At 45.9% G+C, this 14,348-nt stretch overlaps 2 protein-coding genes across 3 annotated transcripts in view; one reads left to right on the top strand and one right to left on the bottom strand.

Moving 5' to 3' along the window:
* Positions 1-7,568, bottom strand: part of LOC125446441 (zinc finger protein 468-like) — a 76,116-nt gene extending 68,548 nt beyond the window's left edge. The window contains exons 1-2 of the mRNA XM_059639698.1: positions 7,398-7,568; positions 7,101-7,240 (exon numbers count right to left, since the gene is read on the bottom strand). The gene's annotated coding sequence lies outside the window, so the exon portion shown is untranslated. The remainder of the gene's footprint in view (positions 1-7,100; positions 7,241-7,397) is intronic.
* A 1,274-nt stretch (positions 7,569-8,842) lies between these two features.
* LOC125446573 (putative nuclease HARBI1) lies at positions 8,843-14,003 on the top strand. Of its 2 annotated transcripts, none has more exons than XM_048520255.1 (2): positions 8,843-10,352; positions 13,917-14,003. In XM_048520255.1, exon 1 carries the CDS (start codon positions 9,047-9,049, stop codon positions 10,259-10,261), a length of 1,215 nt encoding a protein of 404 aa, XP_048376212.1. In that variant the 5' UTR covers positions 8,843-9,046; the 3' UTR covers positions 10,262-10,352; positions 13,917-14,003. The 2 variants fall into 2 exon arrangements, with proteins under 2 accessions (XP_048376212.1, XP_048376211.1); XM_048520254.1 differs by having other exon boundaries at positions 8,843-10,438; positions 13,917-14,002.
* The last annotated feature ends 345 nt before the right edge of the window (positions 14,004-14,348 follow it).

The following is a 14,348-nucleotide window of genomic DNA, read 5'->3' as shown; positions in this document are numbered from 1 at the left end:
GTGGTGGGCAAGTTGTTGGAGGGAATCCTGACGGACATGGTTTACGTATATTTGAAAGGCAAGGACTCATTAGGGATAGTTAACATGGCTTTGTGTGGGAAACCATGTCTCACAAACTTGATTGAGGTTCTTGAAGAACTAACAAAGAGGATTGATGAAGGCAGAACAGTGAATGTGATCTATATGGACTTCAGTAAGGTGTTCAACAAGGTTCCTCATGGTAGGCAGGCTGGCAAGCTTAGATCACGTGGAATACAGGAAGAACTAGCCTTTTGAATATAGAACTAGCTTGAAGGTAGAAAACAGAGGGTGGTGCTGGAGGGTTGTTTTTCAGACTGGAGGCCTATGATCAGCAGTGTGCCACGAGGATCGATGTTGGGTCTACTGCTTTTTGTCATTTATATAAATGATTTGTATGTCAGCATAGGAGATATTGTTAGTAAGCTTGCAGACAACACCAAAATTGGAGAGTAGAAGACAGTGAAGAAGGTTACCTCACAGTACAATGGGTCCTTGATCAGATGGGCCAACGGGCCAAGGAGTGGCAAATGGCTTTAATTTAGATAAATGTGAGGTGCTGCATTTGGAAAGGCAAATCAGAGCAGGACTTATCCAGTTAATGGTAAAGTGTTGCTGGACAAAGAGACCTTGAACTGCAAGTTCATAGTTCCTTGAAAGTGGAGTCGCAGGTATCTAGGATAACGAAGATGGCATTTGGTATGCTTGCCTTTATTGGTCATTGCATTGAGTATAGGAGTTGAGAGGTAATGTTGCAGCTGTACAGGACATTGGTTCAGCCACTTTTGGAATACTGCATGCACTTCTGGTCTCCCTGCTATAGGAAGGATGTTGTGATACTTGAAAGGGTTCAGAAAAGATTTATAAGCATGTTGCCAAGGTTACAGGGTTTGAGCTATAGGCTGGAGCTATTTTCCCTGCAGCATTGGAAACTGATGGGTGACCTTACAGAGGTTTGTAAAATCATGAGGGGCATGGATAGGGCAAATAGACAAGGTCTTTATCCCCAGGTGGGGAGGTCCAAAACTCAAGAGCATAGGTTTATGGTGAGAGGGGAAACATTTAAAAAGAACCAAAGCGGAAACATTTTCACACAGAGGGTGGTGTGTGCGCGGAATGAGCTGCCAGAGGAAGTGGTGGAGGCTGGTACAGTTACAACATTTAAAAAGTATACGGATCGGTAAATGAATAGGAAGAGTTTAGAGGGATATGAGCCTAATGCTGGCAAATTGGGCTAGATTAATTCAGGCTATCTGGTTGGCAATGGACAAGTTGAACCAAAGGTTGCTCTGTATTTCCATAACACTATGACTCTAAAGGCAAGGTATTGCAATTTGATACAACAAACAAGGGTTGGGCTTATACCATTAATGGTAGTGCCTTGGGTAGTTTTGTAGAACAGAGGGACCAATTGGTTCAAGTACATAATTCTTTGAAGTTTGTTTCACATATAGACAGGGTGGTTTAAAATGCATTTGGCATGCTTGCCTTCAATGCTTCGTCCTTTGAGTTAGAATTGGAAAGTCATGGTTGGGTTGTATAGGACACTGGTGAGTCCTCTTCTGGAATACTGCGTCTAGATCTCGTTGTGCAATTATAGCAAGAATATTACTGAGCTGGAGACTGTTCAAAAGAGATTTACAAGAATGTTGCCAGTTATAGAACGCTTGATTAATAAAGAAAGGCTGGGTAGGCTGGGATTTTTTCCACTGGAGCACAGGAGGTCGAGAGGAAAAACAGTAGAAGGTTATAAAATAATGAAGGGTATAAACATAGTTAATGGTACTTGACTTTTCCGTAGGTTGGGGGATTTCAAGACTAGCGAGTACATTTTTAAGGTGATAGGAGAGAGATTTAAAAAAGACATGAGGAGCAAATTTTTTTTACACAGTGGTTGGGTCACATGTGGAATGAACTTCCTGAGGAAGTGGAGGATGTGGGCACAATTACTACGTATAAATGACATTTGAAAAGTACGTAAATACAAAATGTTTGGAGTGACATAGGTCTTGAGCTGGTTGATGGGACTAGTTTAGTTTGGGATTATGTTCGACATGGGCTGGTTGGATTGAAGGGTCTGTTTCCATGCTGTATGACACTGCAACTTTGAGAGGGGCTAGGGTGGGCCTCTAGCAGAGATATTTGTATCATCGACAGCCACAGCTAAAGTGCTTGAAGATTGGATGATGCCTAATGTTGTGCCACTATTTAAGGTAGGCTGCTGGGAAATGGCTGGGAATCACAGACCAGTGAGCTTGAGGCAGCTAAGTTGTTACAGGGAATTCTGAGGGACAGGATCTACAGGTATTAGAAAGGCACACACTCATTTGAGATAGTCAGATAGGCATGGCTTTGTGCATGGGAAATTGTGACTCATGAATTAGACTGAGTTTTTTGAAGGAGTGACGAAGAAAGTTGATTCGGGAAGTACGGTAGACATTGCCTACTTGGACTTTTGCAATAGGTTGTTGACAGGTTAAATCTCATGGGATCCAGGGAGAGTTTACCAATTGGATACAAAATTAGCTTGAAGGTAGAAGGCAAAGTGTAGTGGTAGAGGGTTGTGGTAGTGGTAGACCACGAAATGACCTTGGTAAGTAGGGATAAAGGGAATCCCAAGACATTCTATACATACATTAAAAACAAGAAGGTGACTAGGAAGAAGGTAGGACCACTCAAGAATAAAGGGGAGAACTCGTGCTTAGGGGCAGAGGATGTGAGTGAGATCCTAAATGAATACTTTGTTTCGATATTCACTCAGGAGAAAGATATGGAGCATAGCGAGATTTGTGTCAAACATGTTAATATTACCAGGGTCTTAACCAAGATCTTTTGATTCCTCATTAGCCACTGGAGAGGTCTTGGACGACTGGCCTAACAGGGACAGTCAGGATAGCTTTGTGCAGGGCAGGTCATGTCTTATTAACCTGACTGAATTTTTCAAAGAGGTGACAGAGGTGATTGATGAGGGTAGACATTGTCTGCATGGGTTTTAGTAAGGCTTTTGAAAAGGTCCTTCATGGTAGGCTCATCCAGAAGATTAAGATGAGTGGGAACCACGATGATCTGGCTGCAGGGATTCAGAACTGGCTTACTCATAAAAGCCAGAGGGTAGTGGTGGAAGGGTGTTTTACAGGCTGGACTTCTGTGACTAGTGGTTTTCTGCAGGTATCCATAATGGGACCTCTGCTGTTTGTGATTTATTCATAAATATAAGTTACAGTGACGAAAACATAGATGGGTGGGTTAGTAAGTTGGCAGACGACGCAAAGATCGGTGGAGGTGTAGATAGTGCAAAAGGTTGGCAAACACCACAGGGGGATGGCGCTTCTGTACGAATGGCATTGCACACTTTTCAGTGCAATTTATTTTGAATATACATGACAATAAGAGATATTCAATTCAGTTCACTGTAGATCAGTTGCAGATATGGGTGAGAAATCACAGATAGAGATTAATCCAAGTAAGCATATGGTGCTGCGCTTCCTGAACAATATTGATATAAAGGCGGATCTTGGGGTTCAAGTCCATAGCTCCCTGAAAGTGGCCACTCAAATAGATAAAGTGGTAAAGATGTATGGCATGCTTGCCTTTATTGGTCAGGAAATTGAGTAGAATCATTATGTCAGGAAGCAGCTTAATAACACTTTAGTTAAGCCACGCTGCATTCATTCCTGGTTGCTACATTACAGGATGAATGAGGCAACTTTGGACAGGGTGCAGAAGAGATTCAGCAGGATGCTGAATGAATTAGAGGAAATGAACTATAAGGAGGGGCTGGACAAACGCTAGTTGTTTTCTCTGTAGCAGTGGAGGCTGAGGGGAGACCTGATAGAAGTCTATAAAGTTATGAGATGCATAGTCAGACAGACAATTGATGGTCCGTATATTTTTCCAGGAGTTGAAATGTCTAAAACTAGAGGATATGCATTTAAGGGGAAAGGGGGAAAGTTCATAGAACATTACAGCACAGTACAGGCCCTTCGGCCCTCAACGTTGTGCTGACCTGTCATACCAAAGGATTCAAAATTCAAAGGAAGTATGAGGGGCAACTTTTTTGCACAAGTTGTAGTGCAACTTGGAACACACTGCCAGGGGTGGTGAAGGAGGGAGATACGACAGGGGACTTTTAGACAAACACATGAACATGCAAGGAATGGAATAATATGAAACAAGGGTAGGCAGAAGGGATTAGATTAATTTAGCACCTTGTTTGTTACAACATCATGAGCCAAAGGGCTTGTTCCTGTGCTGTACAGTTCTACATTCTAAGTTCACACTGAACCAGTGAGCTGAGGAATGGCAGGTGGAGTTTAATTTACATAAATGCATTCTGGTAAAGCAAACCAGGGTAGGATTTACACAGTCAATGCTATAAAACAAGGAGATCTAGGGGCTATAGGTTCATAGCTGCTTGAACATAGAGTCACAGGTAGACAGGGTGGTGAAAGCGGCTTCGGCGTGCCAGCTTTCATCAGTCACAGCATGAGTATAGCGGATGGGACATCTTGTTGCAGCAGTACAAGACATTGGTAAAGCCACATTTTGAGTACTCTGTGCAGTTCTGGTCACCCTTCCATAGATAGCTTATTATTAAACTAGAAAGAATGCAGAACAGATTTGCTAGAATGCAACCTAAACTGGAAGGCTTGACTTATAAGGCTGAATAGGCTGAAACGCTTCTTTCCTGAAGCATAGGAAGACTGAGTGTGACCTTATAGAAATCTGTAAAATCATGTGAGGCATAGATAAGATAGATAGCCAACAGCTTTTCCCTATGGGTAGGGGAAGTCTAAAAGTAGACAGCATAGGTTAAACGTGAGAGAGGACAGATAAAAAAGGGCTGAGGGGTGGCTGGTGTCTGGAAAGGTCTGCCAGAATCAGTGGTGGAGGCAAGTATAATATCATCATTTTAAAAATTTGACAGGTACATGGAAGCAATAGGAGTGAAGGGATATGGACCAAACACAGGCAAATGGGACTGGTTTAATTATGAAAACTGGCAGCATGGACAAGTCAGGTCACAAAATCTGTTTCCATGCTGTAAACCACTATGACGCGGCTTTGTGCAGGAAAGGCGTATCTCATGAGCTTGATTGAAGTTTTGTTGAGCAAGTGACACAGATGATTATTGGATGTTATCTATAATGGACTGCAGCAAGTCTAGTCACAAGGTCCCTCATGACAGGCTGATACAAAAAGTGAAGGCACACGGATCCCCCAAAAAGCTAGTAAAATAGATACAGAATGGGTTCAGTCAGAGAAGACAGAGAATAGCAGTGGAAGAGATAATGGGAACTGCAGATGCTGGAGAATCTGAGATAACAAAGTGTGGAGCTGGAATGAACACAGCCTGCAGCCCAATGCTATCAATGTGCATTTCACAAGCTTCAAAATTCTCCCCTCCCCCCACTGCATCCCAAAACTAGCCCAGCTCATCCACCCCCCCCCCCCCACTGCTTCCCAAAAGCAGCCCACCTCATCCCTGCCTCCCTAACCTGTTCTTCCTCTCACCTATCCCCTCCTCCCACCTCAAGTCACACCTCCATTTCCTACTTAGCAACCTCATCCTGCCCCCTTGACCTGTCCGTCCTCCCCGGACTGACCTATCCCCTCCCCACCTATACTGTCCTCTCCACCTATCTTCTCCTCTATCCATCTTTGGTCCGCCTCCCCCTCTCTCCCTATTTATTTCAGAACCCTCTCCGATGAAGGGTCTAGGCCCGAAACGTCATCTTTTGTGCTCCTAAGATGCTGCTTGGCCTGCTGTGTTCATCCAGCTCCACACTTTGTTATCTCAAATAACGTGGAAGGTTGTTTTTCTGTCTGGAGATCTGTGATAAATGGTGTTCCACAGATGGGACCTCTTGTCTGTAATGCACACGATTGGAGAAGAATGAAGGTAATCTGGTTAGCATGCTTGAGGATGACACAAAGATTGGGGGAGCTACAGATAGCAAGAATAATTGCTAGAGGACACAGCAGGATAAAGACAGGCTGCAGACTTGGATGGAGAAATCGCAGATGGACTTTAATCTGGAAAAATGAAAGTGATACATTTTGCAAGTTCAAATGCAGGAGGAAAGGATACAGTAAATCACAGACCCCTTAGTAGCATCAACGTACAGAGGGATCTAGGCGCATACAGGTCCACATTTCGCAGAGGTCATTCCCTTTGATTCACCAACAAGCTATCCTGTACAACACAAACTTTCTTTTTCTGCAAAAACCTCCTTTGTGACACTTTCTTTAAGTACAGTATAAACAGTACTGTGTGGAGTTCTGGCCACCCTACTATCGGAAGGATATTATTAAATTGGACAGGGTTCAGAAAAAGTTTACAAGGATGTGCTGGATTTGAGGATTTCAGTTATAAGAAGAAGCTGGATAGGTTGGGGCAGTTTTCACTATAGCAAAAGAAGTTAAGATGTGACCTTATAGAGATTTGTAAAATAACGAAGGACACCGATAAGGTGAATAGCAAAGGTCTTTTCCCTTGGGTGGGAGTGTTCAAAACTGGGTGGAGGGGGGTCATTTCCAAGGTGAGAGGAGAAAGATTTAAAAGGGACCCGAGGGGCAACATTTTCACATGATCGTGTGTGGAATTACTGCCGGAGGAAGTGGTAACGCAGGTACAGTTGAACATCCAAAAAACGTTTGGACAGATACATGAATAGGAAAGGTTTAAAGGGATATAGGCCAAAAGCAGGCAAGTGGGGACTAGTTTAGTTTGACAAACTTGGTTGCCATGGACAAGTTGGACCAAAGGGTTTTTCCATGTTATGTGACTCTCTGACTCTGAACGTCTCCAAGCAATTGGTTAATCTTGATTTCCCTTTCATAAACCCTAAATAACTCTGTCGAATTACCTTGTATTTACCAAAATTTCCTGCTAGGCCTTATTTAAAAATATTTTCACTGTGGAATTTGTTGAGCTAAGTGGCTTGTATTTTCGTGCTTTTTACCTCCCTCCCTTCTTGAATAAGTAGGTTATATGTGCGATCATCCAATCTACTGGGAGTCTACCCTGAAGCAAGAGAGTTTTGGAAATTAAAACCAACCGCATCTCATGAGCCACTTACTTCTTACTCTGGGGAGAAGTAGTCCATCAAGATTTGGCATCCTGCAGCTCAAACTCTTCACTCAGTACCACTTCTCTGCGGAGTGCGATTTTCCAGAGTTCACACCTCCCTTCCACTCCCTCCGGAGACGTTATTCCACCCTGTACAGTGAAGACGGATACAAAATACCTGCTCAATTCATCTGCCATCACTTACATTTCCATAATCACCTCTGCAGCACACTCACTCTAATGGACCAAAACATTTTGTCAGCTTTACTGTTTATTTTTTTCCAGACAGACTGAGAGGAGCTGTTACCATCTGCATTAATATTTCTGGACAGTTTTCTCGCAGAATCTCCCTGAGCACATCTACAGGGGCTGTCGGGCCCAGTCCAAGGGACCGCCCTCATCCGGGCAGCGCGACACCGAATGGAGCGGGTTCCCCCTGCTCAAGGGGCCGGGAACCAGCGGGAACTGCAGGCACTGTCCTCGGAGAGCAGCAACACGGCGGCGGGTGGAGGGGCGGGGCCGGGACGCCGAGGGGGCGGGGACTGAGCGGCAGTGGGCGGGGAGAGATGGCCTGGGGCGGGGACTGAGGCGCAGTGGGCGGGGAGAGATGGCCTGGGGCGGGGACTGAGGCGCAGTGGGCGGGGAGAGATGGCCTGAGGCGGGGACTGAGGCGCAGTGGGCGGGGAGAGATGGCCTGGGGCGGGGACTGAGGGGCAGTGTACCTGGAGAGGTGGAGGCAGGGACAGAGGGTCAGGGACGGGAACTGAGGGGCAATGGGGCGGGGTAACGCGGTTTGAGGGTAAGGACAGGTGTGTCACGGGCCGGGATTGAGGGGAAGTGGCCAGAGGTCTGGGATGCGGCATGCCTTGTCAGGACAGAGCTATGTCTGCCTCTGGTGGGCGGGCAAGGTCAGAAATGACACACACCAGCTTATAAATTCAACAGCATCATCAGAGCAGGATGCAGCTTGTCCTCCTGTGTTCACCCAGCTCTACAACCTGTTATCTCAGATTCTCCAGCATCTGCAGTTCCTACTATCTCTACAAATCCAACGGGTTTATTTAAAAACAGAAGCTTCCGGAGCGTAGTGTGTTCGCCAGGTGAGATGAGCACGAACTACAAGTAAAAGATCACAGGGTCACACTGAGGTTTGAGGGGGCGTGGATATCGGTTTGAGGGGGCCGAGCTCTTACGCCATCACCGAGCGCCCCGTACCTATTCTGACGCTTTTTAAAAAACGTCACTGCAGCTTGCCTCACCCACTTCATCAGTGAGACCCTCTACTATTGATCCTTTCTGACCTCTAACTCCTTCTTCAGGAGCACCCCGGCATAAGCCTGCTTCTAATTGGCTCCGGCTCTTACTTGCCTGGGGACTGATTGCGCTGTGATTGTGTGTCTCGGATCATTGTCTAAGCATTGATTGTCTGTTCACTTGGGAGGGAGACAGGGGGCAGGTACAGGGGCGTGGGAGAGACAGGGGGCAGGTACAGGGGGCGTGGGAGAGACCGGGGGCAGGTACAGGGGGCGTGGGAGAGACCGGGGGCAGGTACAGGGGGCGTGGGAGAGACGGGGGGGCAGGTACAGGGGGCGTGGGAGGTACAGGGGGCGTGGGAGGTACAGGGGGCGTGGGAGAGACGGGGGGCAGGTACAGGGGGCGTGGGAGAGACAGGGGGCAGGTACAGGGACGTGGGCAAGGGAGGGTGTGTAGGAGAGCGAGAGGGGGGCAGATACAGGTGTGTGGGCAAGGGAATGTGGGTGGGAGAGAAGGGCAAATACAGGGGTGTGGGCAAGGGCGTGGGACACAACAGTGAGAAAACAAAAGAGACGCTGGGGTGAGAGAGTTCAGGGTCAGAGAGAGGGCAAAAGAGAGACAGACACTTGCTGGGGAGAAAGAGAGAAACGAGGTAGGGAGGCCAGAATACAGAGAGGGAACCGGAGTCTGGGGGCAGCTTAAATGGGGGCTGTCTTGGGAACTTTGATCTGGCTGCACGAAGAGGAGGAGGAGCGGCAGCAGCAGCAGCAGGATGAGCTGGAGCAGAGGCACCGAGAACAGTGGCAGCTACAACGCAAGCTGACCACCCAGAAGCGGGTGGTAGGAGCCAGTAGGCGCTCGCAGGCCAAGGAAAGGACTCGGCGGAGGCTGTACCCTGCCAACCGTGTTTACCGGCCCCGGGTCACATTCCTGGAGTTGTCCGAGGAGGAGTGTCTGAGGAGGCTGCGCTTCTCAAAGCAGGCGGTTAGCGACCTGTGCGGCCTTCTGCAGCAGGACCTGATGCCAGCCGGGCCTGGTGGCCATGCCCTGCCGGTAGCTGTAAAGGTGACCACTGCCCTGAACTTTTTTGCTTCTGGCTCCTTCCAGGGGGCTGCCGGTGACATTTCTCGCATCAGCCAGTCGGCAGTGCACAAGTGCATTAAACAGGTGACAAACGCTCTGTTTGCCCGAGCCAATGACTACATCTGTTTTCCAATGGATGCAAGCAGTCAAAATGACAGGGCGGCAGGATTTTCTGCCCTAGCAGGCTTCCCCAGAGTACAGGGGATCATAGACTGCACTCACATCGCCATCAAGGCCCCAGACAATCAGCCAGCAGCTTTCAACAGGAGGGGCTACTACTCCATCAATGTGCAGCTTGTTACAGACCACGGTCATCGAATTATGCAGGTCTGTGCTCGCTTTCCTGGCAGCTGCCGTGACGCCTTCATTCTGCAACAGTCCACCATCCCCCCACTCTTCAGCAGCTGCCAGAATGTCAAAGGCTGGCTACTCGGTGACAGAGACTACCCCCTCCACACGTGGCTGATGACTCCGCACCCCAGCCCCAGCACGCCTGCCGAGCTGCGGTATAACAAAAGCCACGAGGCTACCAGGAGGGTCATCAGGCGTACCTTGGGACTCCTGAAGCGGCGCTTCCGCTGCCTGGACCGGTCTGGTGGTCCTCTGCAGTACAGCCCACAGAGGGTCTCCCGTATTGTGGTTGTTTGCTGCATCCTGCACAACTTTGCTGTGCAGAGGGGACTGCAGCTGGAGGAAGAAGTGCCCGAAGACCTCTCCTCATCTGATGAGGAAGATCTGGATGATGGAGAGGAAGGAATGGATGAGGAAGACACAAGTGAGCAATTCTTAGCCCAGGATGTGAGGAGTCAGTTCATCACTCAGTGCTTCAGTTGATTCACTTGGTTCTTCCCTCACGCAACTGAACAGTTCTCAGAACCTTCCAGTTCCCATTTGTTCATTTTCCATACTTGGAGCCAGGGACCAGGTGTGTGCTGCACAGACATTGCATCCTCAATGCCTGCTGTGAACTGCAGGGACATTCGCTGATGCAAATCAGTGACTTATTTAATGGTGAATGCAATAAAAGCCTCAACATTATTTCTCACCCACTTTGTCAATGCAAAATGCTTAAACAAATATGAATCAAAGCTACTGTCCCTATGAGTCATGGTGGCAAAGTTGGGGGAGAGCTTCTTAATTTGGTTCTGCGATGGATGTTTGTCAAGGGCCTTGTGAGGGAGCAAATTGGGGAGGATAACGTGATGTGGGTTTTGGGGCAGAGGCGCATCAGTCCCAATGATCTGCAGCATTACCACTGAAGCTCCAGTCCACATGGCTCAGCAGCACCCTTGCTGAGGTGCATACTAAACTCTTAAGATCCACTCTGTGACTGTTGTACAAACCTTTGTCTTAATAAACCTTTGTCACTTTTCAGACCCCTGTATCAGGCACCATACTGGTTCCTTGCAGGATGTAGAGCTGTCCATACTATAGGGCAGCGAGTTTACTTGCTGACAAGTTGTCTCCTTGAATACCTTGCCATTGCTAACCCCTGTCTGACCAGTTGTGTGATTCACCACTTCCAATCCATTGTCTGTTCAAGACGAATACGTTGGTTTGGAGCCAAATTCAGCCACTGAACAGTACCATTGAATAAAGGCATGGATAATCTGACTATAACCTCAATTCTGAACTTCCACCTATGCTGATAAACATTTACTCCCTTTGCTTAATCAGAATCTCTCAATTTCTCTCTTCAAAAATATTCAGTGACTCTGTTTCCGCTGAGGAATAGTGTTCCAAAGATTCCCAATACTTTTTGAGAAAATATTTCTCCTTATCTATCTTAAATGGGCGACCTGTTATTTTTAAACAGTGACCATCTCATTCTATTTTAATCAGCTTTACGCTCATTCTTCTACATTTTCCCACCCATTTTTGTGTCTTTTGCAAACTTGGTGGTAGTAAATTCGTTTCCATCATTTAAGTAGGTGGCACGGTGGCTCAGTGGTTAGCACTGCAGCCTGACAGCGCCAGGGACCTGGGTTCGATTCCAGCCTCCGGCGACTGTCTGTGTGGACTTTGCACATTCTCCCCGTGTCTGTGTGGGTTTCCTCCGGGTGCTCCAGTTTCCTCCCACAGTCCAAAGGTGGATCAGCCATGCTAAATTGTCTGAGTATTCAGGGGTGCGTGGGTTATAGGGGAATGGGTCTGGGTGGGATGCTTCAAGGGGCAGTGTGGACTTGTTGGGCCAAAGGCCCTGTTTCCACACTGTAGGGAATCTAATCTAAGTCATCAGTATATACTGTAAATAATTTGTGGCCCCAGTCTGATCCCTGTGGTACTCCGTTACGTGGAGGTTTCCATCCTGAAAATGCTCTCTCGTCCTACTGTTTGTCTTCTATTAATAAGCTATTCATGTTAATTGCTGCTTTCAACATTCTGGACTGTCAGTGAGCAACCTTACATGCGTTACCTTACCAAAAACCTGGAAATCTAAATAAGTTACATATACTGGTTAACACCTCAAATAATCCTAGTAAATTTGTCAGGCAAGATCTCCCCATCATGACTCGACCTTGATTATGCTGTGCGTATCTAAATTTTCTGCTGATGCTTCCTCAATAATGAGATGCTAGATTTTTCCAGTTAGACATTAGGCAATGTCTCAGATAGTAGGAACTGCAGATGCTGTAGAATTTGAGATGACAAGGTTTACAGCTGGATGAATACAGCAGGCTAAGCAGCATCAGAAGAGCAAGAAGGTAGATGTTTCCGGTCTAGGCTTTTCTTCAGAAAATGGTCTAAGCCTGAAATGTTACCCTTCCTGCTCCTCTGAAACTGCTTGGCCTGCTGTGTTCATCCAGCTCTACACTCTATTAGGCAATGTCTAACTGGTCTATAATTGCCTGTTTTTGTCGCTTTCCCTTTTTGTAAAAAGGTGTGACATTGACAGTTTTCCCATCATCTGGAGCTTGTCCAGATTCTAAGAATTTTTGAAAGTGCATCTAGTATCTCCATAGCTATTTGCTCGACAAAGTGCTCCCAGAGCTACGTGCAGGAAAATACAGCAATAGGAGGATAAGGCAGATGAATGTTTAGCTGGAAAGATGCAGGAGGGAAGGATTTAGATTCCTTGGACACTGGCTCGAGGGAAGATGGCATCTGTGCAATCCAAATGGGTTATAAGTGAACAGAGTTGGGATTGAATTACTCATGGGCTGTTAGTGTCACTGTGCAGGCCTTGAAATAATTGGCAGGGGTATGAGACACCATAGAATAGGATATCAGGGCTTGTAAAATACCTAGGGGTGCAGCTGGAACTTGCATAAAGAATTGTAAGCTAATAGATGAAATCACAGTAGGAGAGAAAACAATAAATTCCAAAATAAAGTAACATGCATGTCTGTAAATACACAGAATACAGTGAAGGTGTCGGGATATGAATGAATTACAAAGTGGAATTATAATGTTGTAGCAGTGATGGAAACCTGGTTCAAAGAAGGGCAAGATTGTGTGTTAAATATTTCTGAGCGTAAATTGTTCAGGAAAGATAGAGAAGGAGAATATTTCTGAGGTTTCAAGGACAGAACCAATTTGGATAAAGCTATGGAATAAGAAGAGTGTAATTACATTGCTATTCCATAGACAACAATTAGTGGAAAGGATGTAGAGGAACAAATCTGCAGGGCAAGTAGAGAAATGGCAACATTGTGGAGTAGATATAATGGGTAGTTAAATTACCAAAGTGTAGATTGTGATACTGGTGTGTAATGGATAGCGAAGGCTAAATATTCCCAGATTGTGTTCGCGAGTGTTTCCAAGTTTGTATCTAATCCAACAAGGGAGGAGGATGCATGTTGGACTTGGCCCTTGAAAATGAGGTAGGTGAAGTGGGTCAAATGTCAGTGGGGCAACATTTAGAAGACTCTACAATTGGATCATAAGATATAGGAATAATGTCGAAAAATGACATGGAACATTTCCAGAGTAAGGAAAATCAATTGGCAGAGAGCTGACTTTAATGAGGCAAGAACAGAGCTGAGCAGGATGAATTGGAACAAGAGCTGGGTTGGAAAACCAATAGAAATAGGCAACCTTCAAAGAGGAGACTCGTTAGGATACAGTTGAGGTATATTCCCTCTGATGGAAAAGGTAGGACAAAAAAGAATTCACTTGGGACAAATGAGGTAGAAATTAACATTAAAACATTAAATTAACATTATGACAGGTGTAAGGCAGGAAATACACTTCACAATCAAAAGGCACACTGAAACATGGAGGTGAGAAAACAAATAGCAGGAGAAGAAGGAATTCTGACAGAAGCCTGCAGTTACTATAAAGGGAAATCCCAAAGTCTTCTCTGTGCATATAAACATCAAGTAATTGATTATAGAATTTTAAATAAAAGGCAAACGTTTATACGATCTGTAAGAGAAACCAGAGTGTCAGGGTCGTAGGGTTGGTCAGAGACCACAAAGGAGATTTATGAGTGGAGTCAGTGGCATGGCTAAGACATTAAATAAATACTTTGCATCTGTCTTTACAGGATGCTACTCAAACGATGGTGACAGAGAAGGAAACTCTGCTATTAACGAGGATTTAAAATTAATAAGGAAGAGCCTTGGATAGATGGTTGGTACTTTAGTCTGATGAGGCACTGGGCCCAGATGAGATGCATCCAGGGATTTTCAACGAAGTGAGGGTAGAAATTGTGAGGGTAGTGGCCATAATCCTTCAGCCTGAAGACTGGAGAATTGCAAACAATGTGGCCTTGTTCAAGAAAGGTTCAAGGAAAATTCCAGCAAGTACTGACGAGTTAATTTAACTTTACTGCTGGAGTAACTTCTAGAAATAATTCTTCAGGAGAGAATTAGTAACGAGAAAGAAATGGATTGATTAAGAAGACTCCGGCATGGATTTCTGAAGAGAAAATTATGTCTCGAGCTTTTTTTTGATGAGGTATCAGAATAGTCAACAC

Source organism: Stegostoma tigrinum, chromosome 34 (genome assembly GCF_030684315.1).
Source record: "Stegostoma tigrinum isolate sSteTig4 chromosome 34, sSteTig4.hap1, whole genome shotgun sequence".
Taxonomy (NCBI): domain Eukaryota; kingdom Metazoa; phylum Chordata; class Chondrichthyes; order Orectolobiformes; family Stegostomatidae; genus Stegostoma; species Stegostoma tigrinum.
This window is presented reverse-complemented; position numbering and strand designations above follow the sequence as displayed.

Bases quoted from the DNA above. Each gene is read 5' to 3' on its own strand.
- LOC125446573 (XM_048520255.1), top strand. From the start codon at position 9,047: ATGGGGGCTGTCTTGGGAACTTTGATCTGGCTGCACGAAGAGGAGGAG.